General features: G+C 45.6%; 1 protein-coding gene across 5 annotated transcripts in view; it reads right to left on the reverse strand.

Moving 5' to 3' along the window:
- Nucleotides 1-89: 89 nt before the first annotated feature.
- SHC3 (SHC adaptor protein 3) overlaps nucleotides 90-17,373 on the reverse strand; it is a 150,356-nt gene continuing 133,072 nt past the window's right edge. For all 5 annotated transcript variants that reach the window (XM_060301206.1, XM_060301207.1, XM_060301208.1 and 2 more), the window contains one exon: nucleotides 90-7,785. In XM_060301206.1, coding sequence (XP_060157189.1) covers nucleotides 7,657-7,785 — 129 coding nt within the window. In that variant the 3' untranslated portion in view covers nucleotides 90-7,656. The remainder of the gene's footprint in view (nucleotides 7,786-17,373) is intronic.

Here is a 17,373-nt window from a genome sequence, read left to right on the forward strand (position 1 = left end):
TAATTGAGAATATCTGCTTTCTATGGAAAGGTTTCAAACTCAACTCCTCTCCTTCATGAGGCAATACAAGATCCACCAAACAAATGAGAGACTTTTCACGATATTCTTTATTGCCCTCAGACCCACATTGACAGTTAACATCAGACTATTTAGAGAACAGTTGTTTCCACCCTTGACCCATGTTGCTTCTGCACTGGTAAAGAGCCTTTCACAGAAATGTAACAAGGTGTACTTTATAGAAAACTTCTAGTTAAATTACCAAGTCCATGCTTTTAAATGTATCTACGAGTGCAAAACTTCCACACCCAAATGTTTTTAGTATCTAAGTCAAATATCAAAGGGTTTGCTACATAATCAGAAATGCACACACCACTATTCTGAAAATGAAGGCACATTTTCCAATAACCAGTGATAAGAAGTGCAGCATTGCCTAAGTGGGTGTGACAGCCTTTGCCCCTGGGCCACAGTGATGGCGTCCAGGGACGACATGTGGCATCTCCAGTTGGCTGCCCTAGAAGCTCAGGGATGTGCCCAGTGTGGCAGCAGCGCTCACAACTGGAAGCCACATCATTTACTGAAGGAGTGAAGTGGATTCACTGAATGTGAGGAGGGAAGGAACTTAAGCCAATTCTCTTTACCCGTTGTGTTAACAAATATCCCAAATGTTGGCCAAATAATTTAGGTTTTATTATTTTTCATAGAACAGAGGTTAGAAAACTTGAAATTGGTTTTGTATTTCCACTCCTCAGAGATGTCCAAATACCGATTCTGTTCCAATATCAACGTAGAAAATGGTAAATTGGCAATAAACCATAGACCTTCACAGTAATTCCTTTTTGTTTCACAAAAGTTAACGGAAAACAAAACACAAAATTTTCAAATATTTATCAATATGTATAATTTGCCATCCAAATGCTTTTTAAAAATTAATAAATATCTCATTATTACACATTAGATGTACACGGAGTTCTCTCCTAATCCTTGGATTTAAACATCAAATTTTAATTCTTATTTAGTTCTGGATACAAACAAACATTCATGTACTTAACTTTACAATATTTATTCTGGAACAAGTTATATTCAAAAGTCAAATGAACAGAGACCATTCCACTTGCAACCAACATACAGCTGTTACAAAAAAGTTAATTCAGTGTTCAAAAATGGATTTGCCCATTGATTTCGGCTTTAGTTGTCACTTGATTTGTGGTTAGAAACTTTGGTTGTGGTAAAAATGTCCCAGACAAGTGTGAATTCATGACCTCAAACACCAGGGCCACAGTGTGTGTCCCACTTGCATATATTCCTGCCTACAGCATTTCAAGGTGAAACAACAAAAGAGAAACTTTACATTGCATGAGATGCAGGAAGGAGGCGAGAACAGGCAGAAGCAACCTCACCTCCGCCTCCAGCATCCCTCCTAACACCGACCATTTTTCATGCATGAGGGGGTCCCGGCCTCCTCCTGGGCCATCCACGCCTTGTCTGCCTGTTCTTACCCTCCCCATCCCGTCTGCAGCCTAGTTTGCAAAGCCTTCAGACTCCCCAGACCCACCCAGGAGTTCCACCCTCCAGGGTCCTAGTTGAAGTTGGCCACACCAGCCATCAGGCCTGTCACGCTCCCACACTCTTTGTGCGTTTATTTCCTACTGGACTATATCCTCAGGCAGACGGAACCTTTGCACACTCACAGGAGCCCAGAACAATGCCTACTTCACGTGAACTAACGTAAGATGAGGCCAAGAGAAAGCTGGTTAGAGAAGCCAACAAGCAGTGCGGCTATACCGAGGAAGACCACACTCGGCCCCCAAACACGCCTGCCCGGCAGCCTCACCAACACCCACCCCTGCTTGTTTTTTTTACATGCTACTGGGTGAACAGGGGATGTAGGTCTGGATGTGCTGCCCCCTCCCTTCTTTTTTCTTTTTCTTCCTCTGTCCTCCCATCCTTTCCTTTCCTGTCTTCCCCCATTGACTTCTCTTCCCTTGTGTCACTTTCCACAGTGGACCCCCCGTGACCCTCTTGTCCTATTCCTGCAGCATCCAGGACCCTCCTCCCTGTGTCTGTAAATTCTAGGATATATCGGTCCCCAAACTCTCCACATTTGTGTAACTTTCTAGTTGTCCTTGTTAGTTAAAATACCAAAACCCAGGGAGGAGCCCCGAAGTGCTAATTGCCCAGTCAACCTGCGTGTGCACACGTACAGACAGAGATGCACGTCCGTTGTAATCAATGTAGGTATATGCATGTGTATATATGTATATACAGACAGACAGAGATGCACATCTGTCATAATCAGTAGATATATGTATGTGTGTGTGTATATATGTATCTATACATATGCAATTGATATTCACAAGTCCTGGTATAAAGTTGCAATTTTTCTGGCTGCTATAAAATATGCCAGTTTTAAAACTGTTTATTTGTTGCTTGCAAACTTATAAATATGTATAAACTCCATTATAAATAAATTGTGGCTGGCAGATGGCATTTTATCTGCCAGCAATGATTGCATGGAGTTATAAATGCTTATTAATCCTCCACTTTTAAACTCACAGCATGGACGCTGGGATCTATAACATGAAGTGGCATGAAAACATAATCATACATTAGAGGGGAAAAACCATCAATGAGACAGGTAAGGGCTAGCAATTCGCACCTGAGGATGGTTCTCAAAGTCAAGACTGCCTACCAGCTTCACCCACAATTTATTAGAAAGGCAAATTCTCTGGCCCCATCCAGAACTACTGAGTCAGGAACTCCGGGGAGGACCCCCGATGGCTCTGATGCCTGCCTTTCACCCCAAGTCTGCTTATGAAGGCCTGTCTCTCTGCCAAAGGATTCCCTGGCTTGGTGTGCATAGGACTGGCCAGGACACTGGGGCTAGAAACAGCCTTCCACCAGTGCTGGGCTGTTTGGGTAAATATCTAGCTCTCTCCCCACGCTGGTGGATTAGCTCTGAGGTATGTCCAGCCCTGCTGCCCTCAGTCCCAATGCAATTCGTTAGCCACATCCTGGTGACTTGCCTGACCATGCCTTCCTCATCAGCTTCCTTCCTTTCCCCACCCCTAAGTCTACATAGGCTCTGAGCTTCTCTCAAGGTCTGCTTCTGAGGGACGCCAAACTAAACAAAGGAATAGAAACACTTCCTTGTCCGTGTGAATGACTCACGCCTTTATGCATTTTGGAAAAAAAGATGGAACATAAATGTAAACTCAAGGAGGGAAGCACTACTGGCCATTTTCCATCAGGGGCTGAGCTTTATGTACAAGCCCTAAAGGACTCTAATAAGTCCTGCACTCTGTCCTAGATTCAGTCACTGACTGTCGCCACCCTCCAGCAAGTCAATTGGCTCTGGTTTCCTCACTGAAAAATGGGTCCCTCCAGCTGTATTATCCCAGAACACTCCCTTACTTGCTGTCCCCTGAGGAGCAGGGACAGTTCCAGGTTAACAAGATGTGCCAGTCGTTTTTCCACTTCTCTTTCTCAGGACCAACTTAAAGTTTTACTACAGAACCCTAGAGTATCATTCTGAAACCCAAGGCCAAGATCTGTCTGTGTCCTACAGTTACCTATTTACAATCTTTCCACAATCTCCTTCCCACTTCCCACCGGGCTGTCACCGTTCACAGAAAGGCATTTATGGATGGCATCCTTACATACTTGGCCAGCGAGAGAGCACAGATGTACACTTTTGAGAGTGAAGCATCCCAGGAAACAACTGTCCTCCACGCTTACACATAGTCACTGGCCCCCACAGCCTCTCAGGACAGGGACTGCACAGCCCGGTGGTGCAGGTGGAGAGCCAGGGCTCAGAGAAACTGAGCAACCAGCTCAAGGCCACATGGCTCTGTGCATACGGGAGCCAAGGTAGGCTGCCCGGGGAGCCTGGGATCCAAGGAAACGTGTGACTGGACTTCAAGAAGTGACTGATTCAGGGAAATAAGGACCAGGACATTTGTTTTCAAGGGTTACTTATATAAAGGAGTCACCCAGGCATCTGATGCTACCTGAAAGGAGAGCTCCATTTCAGGAAGCGGGCATCTTCAGGACAGCAGGCTGGACACGGAGCCAGGAGAATGAGTCGACACTGTCCCCAAGCACGGGGCCCTTTGAGGGGGCCGCACAAAGTGCTGTTTCATCCACTCCTCTCCCAGGCCTGCCCTGCTTTCAGCCAGGACTTTCCCTTCGCACTCGGCTTCTCACCTTCTGTCCTCATTGGAAATGATCACTGCTACCCTCCTCCATCAGGAGAACCCCAGTTGGGTCTTTGTCCAGCAACCCCAACAGCTGAGATGGCCCAAAACAGAATCATTGCTCAAATGAAACACAGGTAAAGGCCAGGCAGGCTCCCGGTCCTCTGGCCTCTCAAACATAAAAAGTCCGGAAGTGGTGGCTTAAACATAGGATTTAGGTGGGGAGTTATTTGATTTGAACACACCATCTGACTGTCCACCTGCTTCTTTTTTTTTTTTTTTTTTTGGCCGTACCATGTGGCTTGCAAGATCTTAGTTCCCCAACCAGGGATCGAACCCTTGGCCCCGGCAGTGAGAGTACCGAGTCCTAACCACTGGACCACCAGGGAATTCCCCACCTGCCTCTACTATGAGCTGTTCAGAGTATCCCTAGTAGTCAGATGTCAAAGCTGACTGAAACCAGTGACCAGCGGCCCCACAGAAGCCCCGCAGGCTCCCAGCAGATAGGAGTGTCACTGGAAAGCACAGCTAATTCAAACAGGATGGCGTGGGTAGGAAGGGGAAGGGGGGTCTCCAGAGCTACTTAGCAAGATGGGCCATTTTAGGACTGCTGGACCCTGCCTGGCTCTCCCGGCAGACACAGAGGCCTGGGTCAAGTGGCAGGGGGCCCACGAGAGGGGCAGCAGGTCCTGGCACACTCCGAGGGCCCAGGGTGGCCCGGCACGGCGCTCAGTGACCACGCCCTGGGAGTTGGAGGCCCTGGAGCTGCCCCGACTGTGGCTGCAGCGAAGTTTGCCTCTGAATCCCGAGCTCCCTATGGAGCAGAGCTCAGAGAAGCGCTGAGAGAGTAGAACAGCTCTGTTGCCCACCGACCCTGTAGCCTTGAGCAAGGTGGGCACTACCTGAGCCTCAGTTTCCCCATCTGTGAGTGAGGCTCCGTGATACCCAGCATGTGGCGTTAAGGAAGAGAAGAGATGACCCAGGTGAGCTCTTACATGCTTTACATGCTTTACAAATGGGAGAAAACAAAGACTAGAAAATTGCTGCTACACCTCAAATCTGCTCCAATGGCTACAAAGGAGTGCCAGTTATGTCCCACTAGCACTGTTCTGTGGGAAGCGATCTTAAAACCTGAGCTTAAAAATACATATTTTGAATGAATATTGAAACAATATTTGATCCCCCATTACTTTTAATTTTCTAAATTGATTCTCATGCAAAAAGCATATATTGCTTATCACCATTGAGATAAACACTAACTTCAGAGCAGAGAGCTACTAAACCTGCAGATTACCATTTCTTATACTCCCAAGAGAAAAACAAAACAGATCAAATGTTCAGGGGCCCTCAGTTCTTAACTCTTGTTTCCTACTTTCCTTTGCCCTTAACATGAGTGTTTTGGCCTTATGCAGGGGGGCGTGCAATTCTGTTGAAAGAAGTCATTTGATCCATTTTTATATGTGTGTACACTTGCACACAAAGAAGGATCATGCATCCCCATAGAGGTCAGATTTTTATGTATATGTCTGCAGGGCTGCAGGCCTCAAGGAGACAGAGTGCAGGGCAATTCTCACAGCCACCCCAAAGTCTACATTGTCACAGGGGAAGAGCCCGACCTAGCTGCTGTCTGGCATCCCTGTTCAGACCCCACTGCTTTTGGATAACTTGGAGCAGGGTATCTGTTCTGCACCTGAAAACAGACCATTCTAGGAAGAGGCAGGGCAGTCTAGATTAGTGCCAGACTCCCCATAAAGTTCCAATTCACTGCAGAACATTCTAGAAGATTGAAGCCACTGTCAGCTTTGGTTCATTGGACCTTCAAAGGGTAAAAACTCCACAGAAGGCTAACATGAATCCTTGGACCTGCCCCAAGCCATCCTCAGCCAACAGGTCTACCCCATCCTCCCATCCTGGCCATACACATCCTCTAAAAGTAGAAACAGGGTTCACGCACGTAGCATTAGAACTTTGTGGAATTAGCGCTCATTAGAATTTTTTAAATCTACCATTAACTCCACATTCTCGAAGCATCAAACTTATTACTCTCCAATGCTAAGTGTATGCAGAGAGTCCTTCCGTTGCACTGATGAAGGGGGTGCTGCCCGCAATGGATTTCACTGGGACAAGAGCCAACATTGCAGCACAAGTGAGAAGGTGCCAACGAATGAGTGAATCCTTCCATCTTTTAAAAGACAGCACCTGTTAAATCATATGGTAATCTCAAGCCAAACATTTTTTAAAAGTTAGAAACACTGTCGACTTCCTAACACCAAACGACCCAGTAGGAAATCAGTGTTTGATCCCAAAGGAAGGAGCCGGGACAAAGCGCTGCCCAGGGCATGAGCCCTTTTCATGGAGCAATTGGGAAACAATTGTAGAGACAAACCAGCCAATTTACCACCAATCTCTCCAGAAGTGGGACCTCAAACTGATTCCCAAAGCTCTTGAGCCTGGTCCCGAGCTTCAGGCAAACCTGAATCAGCCACAGCTGATGGAATGTCTCCAGGCAGGAACTCTGAGCACATGTGTTTGCACCCGTCTTCCACAGATCGTACACATGCTTCTTCCTCTACTGAATATAAAGGGGGCGGGGTTTTACTAGCAGGTACTGCAGCAGCCTGTTGGCTAAGAGGATGTACAAACCCCCATCTATCCCTCCACTCATCCTCATTTTGTCCTTATACAGATAAAAACAAAGGAAGCATTTACCTGTCAAGATCTTGATCAGTGAGGCTTATTTTGTGCCCTATTTGGCAGTAAAGTGGATCCTCAAGAACCCCTGGACAACCGGAGTCATGGGAGACGGCATTCCTGTGCTCAGCACTACCTGAAACAGCTGGAGTAATGCCTACTCTTCAGTGCAGCAGCCCTAATCTCTGGTGCTGGAAACCCCATGCACACAGGTGTGATGCAGGCAGCCTGGGAGGCGTCGCCAAGGAGGAGGGACAGCCATGAGGACCAGCACTTCACAGGGCTTTACGTGCAGAGCATAGACAGCATCTTGCCTTATTCTATCACAATCCCAAGTGTTTATTACCGACTCTCCTGCTGCTTCTATTCCCTGTATTGTGCTTAGTAGGTAATACCTTCCCAGTGGACTTTCCCAGTGGAATGGGTCAGCTGAATTAACATTTTGCCCGGACAACTACAGTCAAACTTTGTTTTCATTAAAAACATACAGCACAGAACATCAGTCTTACATCTTTCTTAGTCTTAAAAAATATAAATATAGAGGGATAATTTGTACAGGATGTATAGGTATGTACACCTTTAATATGCACATGAGAATTCGGAACAAGTTTATGAAACTTGCACTTTAGGGAGGCCTTCCTCCTGGGGCTTTTGAACAAAGCTCTGAGCTAGTGGGCAGATGCTTGAGTTCCCATGGCCCAGTACCCATCTACCGGGAAGAAGTGAGCCCTCCTGACTGCAGGTGCAGTGTCGGGACGGGGCAGCTGGCAGGTCACGGGTTCCTCTCCACCGGCTGCTGAAGGCAGAGCTCGCTCCCGGCAGAGACGATGGGCAGGCTGTTCTCCAGGTGGTGGTTGATGAGGTCGTTGATACTGTCAAAGATCCTGTCCTTTGTGCGGATCTGTGAGGGTGCAGAGGGAAGGTTAGCACCACCCACAGGCAAAGGAAGAAGAACGCCCCCCACTGGGAGTCAGAACTGGAGACGCAGCCTCCTTAGCGACCCAGGGTTTCCCTGTGCTTTCAGAGGTGGTGTCTGCTAAGTCCCTGGTCCCTGTCACTGGCCAGTAAATTCAGTCAGTTCATCTGTCCACCCCTCTGGGACTGAGCCATGGCCTCCCCCACCTTTAGCAACCAGGGGCCGTGGTGAGATCCTCTGCATCCCAACAGCCTCCTCTCTCTGGCTCCCCTCCTGCCCTCATGGGATTCATCCCAGAAACCTCTGTCCTGCACCACCCAGCGGTGTCTGCAGGCTCCCCTGCCCCTGCCACCTGCAGGCCTTTGCCCGGCGGTACTGGCCCAGACCTCTTCTTCCACCTGGGAACCTAGCTCAGCCTCCAGGTCAGCACCTTCAGACCCCCGTCCTTCCTCACCACCCCTCCCCAGGCCAGCTGTCAGCATCCTGCACACCTGCCAGAAAGGAGCCACAGTTGTGAGGAGGGGCTCCAAGTTCCCACTGGAGAGTGACCCTTGCTGGGATGGAGGGGCAGTGCTGCACGTTTCTGGTCACTCAGTTCTAAAGCTTAGTAGGGTGCCTGTCCATGAACTTCTCCTGAATAGATGAAGGCCTGAGATGGGGTGAGGGTTCTGGGTGGCGCTTTGCCTCTTCCCTCTGCACAATGGCCCTGTGCTCTGGTCCCTGGGGGTCACCAGTCCCCCCACCCTGAGCCGGTACACTCACAGTATAGACCACACTTGAAGGAGGCAGTATGAGTTCTGGCCAGGAGCAGTGTCCCAGCGTGCTCCGGATGCAGCCCCGGGGCCCTACTTCTTTGAGAGGGAATGGAGACGGGGCAGGGAGTAGGCCCCTGGCTGTACCCACTAGTGCTCCAGTCCCATTGATGACCCTCACAATGGGTCTGGGATGCCTGGTACCCCAACCCCTCTCTCCAGCCTCATTGCTGGGACCCATCCCTCCCTTGGAACAACTAGGGAACAACCATCCCTCCCTCAAGGATCTGAAGGCACATCTATTCTCCTCACTTACTTGTCCCAATATTCTTTCCCCAAGTTATTTTTTTGTTAATTTTATTGGAGTATAGTTGATTTAAAATGTTGTGTTAGTTTCTGCTGTACAGCAATATGAGTCAGTTATACATAAACATATATCCACTCTTCTTTAGATTCTTTTCCCATATAGGTCATTACAGAGTACTGAGTAGAGTTCCCTGTGCTATACAGTAGGTTCTTATTGGTTATCTATTTTATATATAATAGTGTGCATATGCAAATCCCAATCTCCCAATTTATCCCTCCCCCGCCCCTTTCCCCCTGGTAACCATAAATTTCTTTTCTGCATCTGTGACTCTATTTCTGTTTCGTAAATAAGTTATTTGTAACATCTTTTAGATTCCACATATAAGTGATATCATATGATATTTGCCTTTCTGTGTCTGAATTACTTCACTCAATATGACAATCTCTAGGTCCATCCATCCTTCTCCAAGTTCTTAATCTCACTCTCCTTTCTTAATGTGGCCACCCTTTTTTCTCCCCCTCCATCAACCCACCAATGGGATGTCCATCTCTAGGCCTTCAGTCCCATATCTCATTCTCTCTCTAAATCTATGCTTCAGGTTTGTATATCAGAAGCCCCTGCCCAGGCCATCTGCCCTGGGCTTTAAACTTTTTAAAATTAGGATGCTCTCCTCTCCTGGGTTCCAACTCTGATGTGAGGCTCCTCCCCACCCACCTCTGTAAGCACTGAAGGGGAAGAAACTTCCCAGGCCATGGGGTCCCCTGACTCTTGGGCATTAAGCCTCAGTAAGGGTGTAATCTGATGGGCACATTCAGAAAAAAATCTTTTTGCAAGACTTTCTGGCATCTTTGCATCAAGGTTGTTTAATCCTCCTGGGGCTCCTTAGAATTCCCCACCCAGAAAGACCCCCTGGGTAACACAACAGGCCCCTTCCTTGGATGCTGAAGGCACCCAGGAGCTCAGCTTGAGCCTAGTATTATCGGGGTGTTGCCTTTACATCATTGACTCCTTATTTCCACTTCTTAATGATTAACACTCATTTATGTTCTGGGGCAATAGAGACAGATGAAGAAGGATTTATGTTGGGAAAGTGTCTGGGACAGTGGTCTAAACCTGGGCTCACGTTGGCATCACCTGAGTTGCTCTCAGTAACCCCATACCTAGGCCAACTTCACCAGGAGCTTGGGATGGGGCCTGGGCACTAGCGTGTTGTATGTTCCCTCCATGATTCCAACATGCTGCCAAGCTGAGGAACACTGGTCAGTGTTTTTGTAGTACGTAGGCTGGCCAGTATAAACATGCACACATGTAAGCACACAGAAGAGTAAGCCATATAAAGAAGTAGGCAGTTTACTTCACTCCTATAAATACTTGCTGAAACTCTGATCTAGCTCCTGCCCAGAGAACTTGCAGCACACAGAGCCATCTGTGTGGACTCACCTGCCATGTGCTGGAAATGCCAATGGCTGATTTTAAAAGCCCAGCAGCCCAGACAAACCTAGGACAAACTTCTCCAGATACATAAAGGGATTCTGCTACAGTGATGACACATGAATGTTAACCCCAGAAAACTACGTTAGGCTTTGCATAGCAAAAAAGCACATAAAAGTGCGGATGAGAGCCTTTGTTTTAGTTCAATACGCATATATTGAAAATGAAGAAAAATCTGAAATCAATAATCTAAGCTTCCACTTTAGGAAACTAGAGAAGGAAAAGCAAGTTAAGTTCAAGTTAAGTAAAGGGAAAGAAATAATAAAAATTAGGGCAGAAATCAATGAAATTGAAATAGGAAATCAATACAGAAAATCAATGATCCCCAAAGCTAGTTCTTTGAAAAGATAAATAAAATCAATAAGACTCTAACCAGGCTAAGTAAGAAAAAATGAAAGAAGACACAAATTATTAATATCAGAAGTGAAAGAGGGGTCATCACTACAGATCTCACAGACATTAAAAGGATAATAAAGGAATATTACAAATAACTTGAAGCTTTCCCAGTAAGATCAGGAACAAGGCAAGGATGTCCCATCTCATTACTCCTTTTCAACATCATAGTGGAAGTCCCAGCTAATGCAACAAGTCAAGAAAAGGAAATAAAATGTATGCTGATTGGAAAGGAAGAAATAAAACTGTCTTTGCTTACAGATGATATGATTGTCTATGAATAAAATCCAAAAAAATCAACAGCAACAACAACCAAAATACAAACAACCAAACATTCCTGGAACTAATAAATGATTGTAGCAAGATTGCAGGATAAGAGGTTACTATACAAAAGTCAGTTGCTTTCCTATATATAAGCAATGAACAAGTTGAATTTGAAATTAAAAACATAATACTATTTATTGGGTTGGCCAAAAAGCTTGTTTGGGTTTTTCCCAAAACATCTTATGGAAAACTCCAAACAAACTTTTTGGCCAACCCAGTATATTAGCACCCCCAAAATGAAATAGTTATAAATCTAACAAAATATATACACAATTATATGAGGGAAACTACAAAATTATGAGAGAAAGTTTTAAAAAACTAAATAAATGAAGATATATTCGGTATTCATGGATTGAAAGACTCAATATTGTCAAGATGTCAGTTCTTCCCAACTTGATCTACAGATTCAATGCAGCCCCAATCAAAATCCCAGCAAGATATTGTGTATATTGACAAACTTATTCTAAAGTTTATATGGAAAAGCAAAAGACCAAGTGTAGCCAACACAATACCAAAGGAGAAGAATAAAGTTGGAGGACTGATAAGACTCAACTTCAAGTTTTACAATAAAGCTTCAGTAATCAAGATAGTGTGGTATTAGTGAAAGAACAGACAAATAGATCAATGGAACAGAATAGAGAGCCCAGAAATAGACCCACACAAATATAGATGACTGATCTTTGACAAAGAAGCAAAGGCAATACAATGGAGTAAATATTGTCTTTTCAACAAATGGTGCTAGAACAGCAAATTGTGCTGGACAACCACATGCAAAAAACTGAACCTAGACACAAACTGTACACTCTTCACAAAAATTGACTCAAAATGGATGATAAACCTAAATGTAAAATGCAAAACTATAAAACTCTTACAAGATAACATAGGAGAAAACCTAGATGACTGTGGGTTTGATGATGACTTTTTATTTATGATATCAAAGGCATGATCCATGAAAGAAGAAAATGAGAAGCTGGATTTCATTAAAATTAAAAACTTCTGCCCTTCAAATGACACTGTCAAGAGAATGAGAAGACATGCCACAGATGGGAAGAAAATATTTGCAAGAGACATATCTAATAAATAAAATAATATATAATAACAATAAATAATAAAATAATAAGTTTGGACTATTATCCAATACAATATTCTACTATACAAAGAACTCTTAAAACCAATAATAAGAAAAAAAACAACCAGACTTAAAAATGGGCCAAATCAAGAATACATAATGGGGAAAAACAGCCTCTTCAATAAACGGTGTTGGGAAAACTGGACATACAAAAGAATCAAACTAGAATACTTTCTCACACCATATACAGAAATAAAATTGATTAAAGACTTAAATGTAAGACCTGAAACCATAAAAATTCTAGAAGAAGACCTAGGCAGACACTCTCTGACATCGGTTTTAGCAATAGTTTTTTGGACATGTCTCCTCAGGCAAGGGAAATGTAAGCAAAAATGAACAAATGAGATTACATCGAACTAAAAAGCTTTTGTACAGTGAAGGGAACTATCGACAACAAAAAAAGGCCACCTATAGAATGGGAGAAGATATTTGCAAATAATAAGCCCAATACAGGGTTAATATCCAAAATATACAAAAAACTCACACAACTCAACATAAAAAAGAAAAATAACCTGATTAAAAATGGTCAAAGGACCTGAATGGACATTTTTCCAAAGAAGACATACAGATGGCCTGTTGGCCAACCGGCATGGAAAGATGCTCAACATCATTAATCACCACAGAAATGCAAATTAAAACCACAGTGAAATATCACCTCACACCTGTCAGAAGGGCTATTGTCAAAAAGACAAAAAATAACAAGTGTTGATCAGGATGCGAAGAAAAGGGAACCCTCCTACACTGTTGGTGGGAATGTAAATTGATGCAGCCACTGTGGAAAAGCAGCATGGAGATTCGTCAAAAAATTAAAAATAGATTTCCCATGTGATCCAGCAATTCCACCTCACTGTCCTAGCAGTATCTGCAAGGGTGGGAGCAGCAGTGGAGGTGGGAAGTGGTGGGTCAACCTCAGGATGTTAATTTTTGGAGTAGAATATCAGGTTTGGGATCTGAGGGCACAGGAGAGACTGAGTGAAGTCTCTGAGCTCTTCTCACCACCCCCCTTCATTGATTCTGGACGTTTTCTCCATCAAGGTTGACTAAGCCAGATGTGGACATCTGTCAGAAGGGACACCCTATGCCCGGGTTTTGCTCTGTAGTCTGGGCTCTTCACCTTGATGAGCAGTGGAAGAGGGCAGTGGTGGACGTGAGTGCCATGAGGATGGGGTGATGCAGGGGGCAGTCATCCAGGAGGGCAAAGGAGAGGACAGCTAAGTTGCAGCCTGGTCTGAGCACACCTGATCACCTCACAGGTGAGCCTCCATGCCCTTGCAGATGTGGGGCTGCTTGATCAGCCCTTTGGAACTCTAACTTTCCAGCAGTATTGGGTTTATGAACTTTTGTTCAAACTGTTCAGAAAGTATAATAATTCCTTGTTGCTTGTATCAACTAGCACAGAAAATTCTACCTTAAAAATAATTTTTTAGGAGCTCTGTAGATGGATAGAATTGTAGTCTCTCTAAATGCAGAACTTTCATCCCAGGAAGATTCTCTGGGGCCCTGCTAGTTCTAAGTGCTCACCTCTGTGAGGCTTCCAGGATGCCAGCTGATAAGGCACTGCTCAAGAAAGTACCAAAAAAGTCCTAATTCCAGCTTAAAGGAGGAAGGCTGGGGCATTCAATGCATCCCCAAGCTGTCTGACCCTGCAGTGCTCACCACCAGAGACCATGCCAAATGTACTTTGGCGGGGGAGAACACTGGGCGCAGAATGCAGACCCAGGGAGGACAGAGCCATCCCACAAAGCTAACCTGATAACTTTGTGAAAATCTGTGAACACAGAGCAAACTAGGAAGAGAAGAAGCACAGAGTAGCGTGGACAGCAGGCTCTCCTGCAAGCCTGCCTGGACTGCTGAGAAGCGGAGGTTGGACGCTCACCTGCATCCTTACAGGTGAGGCTCAGCCATCCCTTTCCCAGGATAGAAGCTGTGTGCCTTTTGCTCCCTCTAGTGGCTGGCAGAACACAGTGGCGAAGAAATTGAACTGAGAGCTGGAAGCTTCCTTCAATATTATCTGGTGTTGCCCTCCCCAAACATTTTCTTCTTAGCCATGAAGCAACCCTGTGACACAAAGCCCCAGGCAGAGGCCCCAAAATGTACAGGCCAGGAAGGATGCGTTCACTAGACTGTGGTTCTCAGCTTGAGCAGCATCAAAAGCCCCTAGGGTCTTCTGGAAGCACAGACTGCCTGACACCCCCACCCCAAGAGATTCTGACTCAGCAGGTGGAGCCTGAGAATTTGCATTTCTAGCAGGTTCCAGTGGACAGGGGACCCCACTCTGAGAACCACTGGGCGAGAAGAGTACAGCTTGAAGCTCTGTTGGTCTAATTGCATTGTTGACAGGAACGTGACAGTACCTGCCCTGTTCATTCAGCCCCTCCACCCACCCAGTATCAAAACAGAAATGATGGGACATTGTCAAGATGCTCCACTGAGATGTAAACCAGCCAGACACCAGCGCTTTCCTTCGTCACCCAGCTGGGTGCCAAGCAGCATTCTGTGTGCTTTGTGAACTACCATCGGACCTCCCCCCCAACCCCCAAGATAACTGTCTGGTGTAGTGACAAGAAGCCAGTTTCAAGCACCTGGGTTCACCTCCCCACCTGTCACCTCCTAATGGTGCCCTTTAGGGCAAGTTACCGACCTCTCTGAGCCTTCATTCCCATGTAAATTTGTTATCATAATAGTCCTACTTCATAGGATTCTCATCAGAAGTAACTGATTAATGTGCATGAAGAATTTCACACAGTGCAGGGCCCCTAGTACATGCTCAGTAAATGTTTGCTGTTCCTGTTTTTCATACCATACTGAGCAGTTTAAACTTACCCTGAAGGCAACGGCCATCCTGGAGAGATTTAGAGCAGGGAATGACATTAGCGGAGCCTCCTGCTGGCAGTGAAGGGTGGGGGGAAATGCACTGACAATCCAGGAAGAGAGGGACCCTTTCAGAGATATTTAGGGGATTGGTCAGTCAGAGAATGTGGAGTGTGAGAGGGAGGTGCTGGTGGCAGAGGCTTGCTGACTGGGCAAGCCATGGGAAGGCATCCAGGGGGCAGCTGGGGTGAGGAGCTGGGAACAATGGGATGATACCTTCCCCTTTAGACGTGGTAGGCTCAAGTTGCCTAGAACACTTATGTGGAGTTGCTCTGTAGGCATTTAGAAATTGTGCATTTAAAAATGGTATATTAAGGGAGTTCCCTGGGGGCCTAGTGGTTAGGATTCCAGGCTTTCACTGCCACAGCCCGGGTTCAATCTCTGGTTTGGGAACTGAGATCTCACAAGCCACGTGGTGCGGCCAAAAAAAAAAAATCATGCCTTAAGGAGTACATTCAATCGATGACAAAATGATTACATTCAGCCCCGTCCAAAGGGTGGCACTAGAACAGGCAAAGCTGTCAGTTGAAGATGTCTCCTGATGAAAACTCTGATTCCACAGGAACAGTTGCACATACAGACCTGCAGCCCTCTGTCTACTGTCTCAGCTTTGGCTGGATCCACTGACATCTTCCCACCCCCAAAAGTTCATGCCTGAATGCAACCTAACACAGATAGGATGTAGACCCACCCTGGCCACATTGCCTGGCTTCTTCCAGACTTGAAATTAAGGTGCAGTCCAAGTCCCTCCTAAACCCAATGGCCACAGTGCTGGATCCACATCAGCCCCCGGGGCTGCAATGCCAAGGGTCGTACTTGGAATCTTGCACGCCAGTTGCTTACATTTTCCAATTGATGCCTTGCTCCACATGTACACTCATTTTCCATCCAAACTGTAAGCTTGATCATGAATCCCTGCACAGCTGGGATCCTGGAGATCTTCCAATCTCCCCCTCCCACCCCATGGTTTCCCTGACCAGCCACATCCGGGGGGGACTATTTTGGGCTGCCTGGCCCTGGTTCCTTCTAGGTGTAATGTCCCTTCTTTTTCCAGTTCCAAGGTACTAAGGAGCCTCAATCATCCCCAAGTTTACCCAAAAGTCAGCAAAGTCTGTTTCTGATAATAGAAGAGAAAAAAGGTAGAAGCCTGACCACGGTATCCAAAAGGGAAATTCATAGGAAATGTTCACCAATCAGGGTTTCTTCAGAGCCATGCCAGAGAAGCACAGAAATGTTGTGGACACATTAGCTCCAAGCTCCCCTAGGGCACTGGTGTATTTACAGAAAAAAAGGAGGGAAGGTCCCTTACCAAATATTGAGTGGGGAAGATACTAAAATGTACCTATGTGTTTTTACTTCTTTAATTTTGTAATTGTCGATAGAAAATAGAGATGGGTGAATAGCTGATGTTTTACATCATTAAATGATTCTCTTTTTACAGGAAAGGCATGAGTAAAGAAATTCTAATTTAAAATGTAAGGCTGAGTATAGGCATTGTCTTATCCCATCTTCGCCAAACCCAGTGAAATGACAGTAGAGGAATAAACTTCTAAAACAAAAAAGAAGGATGTGGATTGCCAGTGGATACTGTAACATCAGCACACTGTGGGCTAGCAGAAAAGAGGAAGGCTGTTGAAATAAAAGAGTGAGGAGGAGGGTAGCCTAGAATGTAGAGGGGAGGGCGGATCCTGCAGCTGAGGAGAGAGAGGAGCAATGGTGGGAGGGAGAGCAGTTAGGCTGCCTGGAGAATGCTCCAGAGTAACTTAGCCAGCAGCTCCACCACCCCCTCCTTCCCCTTTGCCTCCTTATAGCCAAACTAGTATTTTGCCTTCAGGGAAGAAGCCAGAGAATGTTTATCCAAAGAAATTAAATAAGACGTCTGGGGAAAATTAAGGCTATAGGAGGGTAAAGGTGATTCCAAGTAAAACGCTCCTGGGAGGTACCCAGCGTAAAAGTCCGAGCCCCCTCCACCCCTTCTCACCCTACAGTCCTCTAATCTGTCATACAACAGCTTCCCTTCACCTAATCCCCTCCAAAATATCCCTACCCCATGTCTCACCCACCACACACACATAATCTCAGTCAGTCTTCAATGCTAATGCCAGGAAAGACTAGAGGGAAAGATACCTAAATGTATTACAGCAGAGGAGATCCATCCCAGGAAAATCAGTCCAGTCTCTTGTTCTTCTATATGGCAAGGAAATGTACTGGGCATCTTAAGAATGTCAGTACCATGCAAAGAAAAATCATGATAAGCAAACAAACACCTGACCCCACAAGTTAAGTTGGAAAATAGACAAAATATT

Source organism: Globicephala melas, chromosome 6 (assembly GCF_963455315.2).
Source record: "Globicephala melas chromosome 6, mGloMel1.2, whole genome shotgun sequence".
NCBI lineage: Eukaryota > Metazoa > Chordata > Mammalia > Artiodactyla > Delphinidae > Globicephala > Globicephala melas.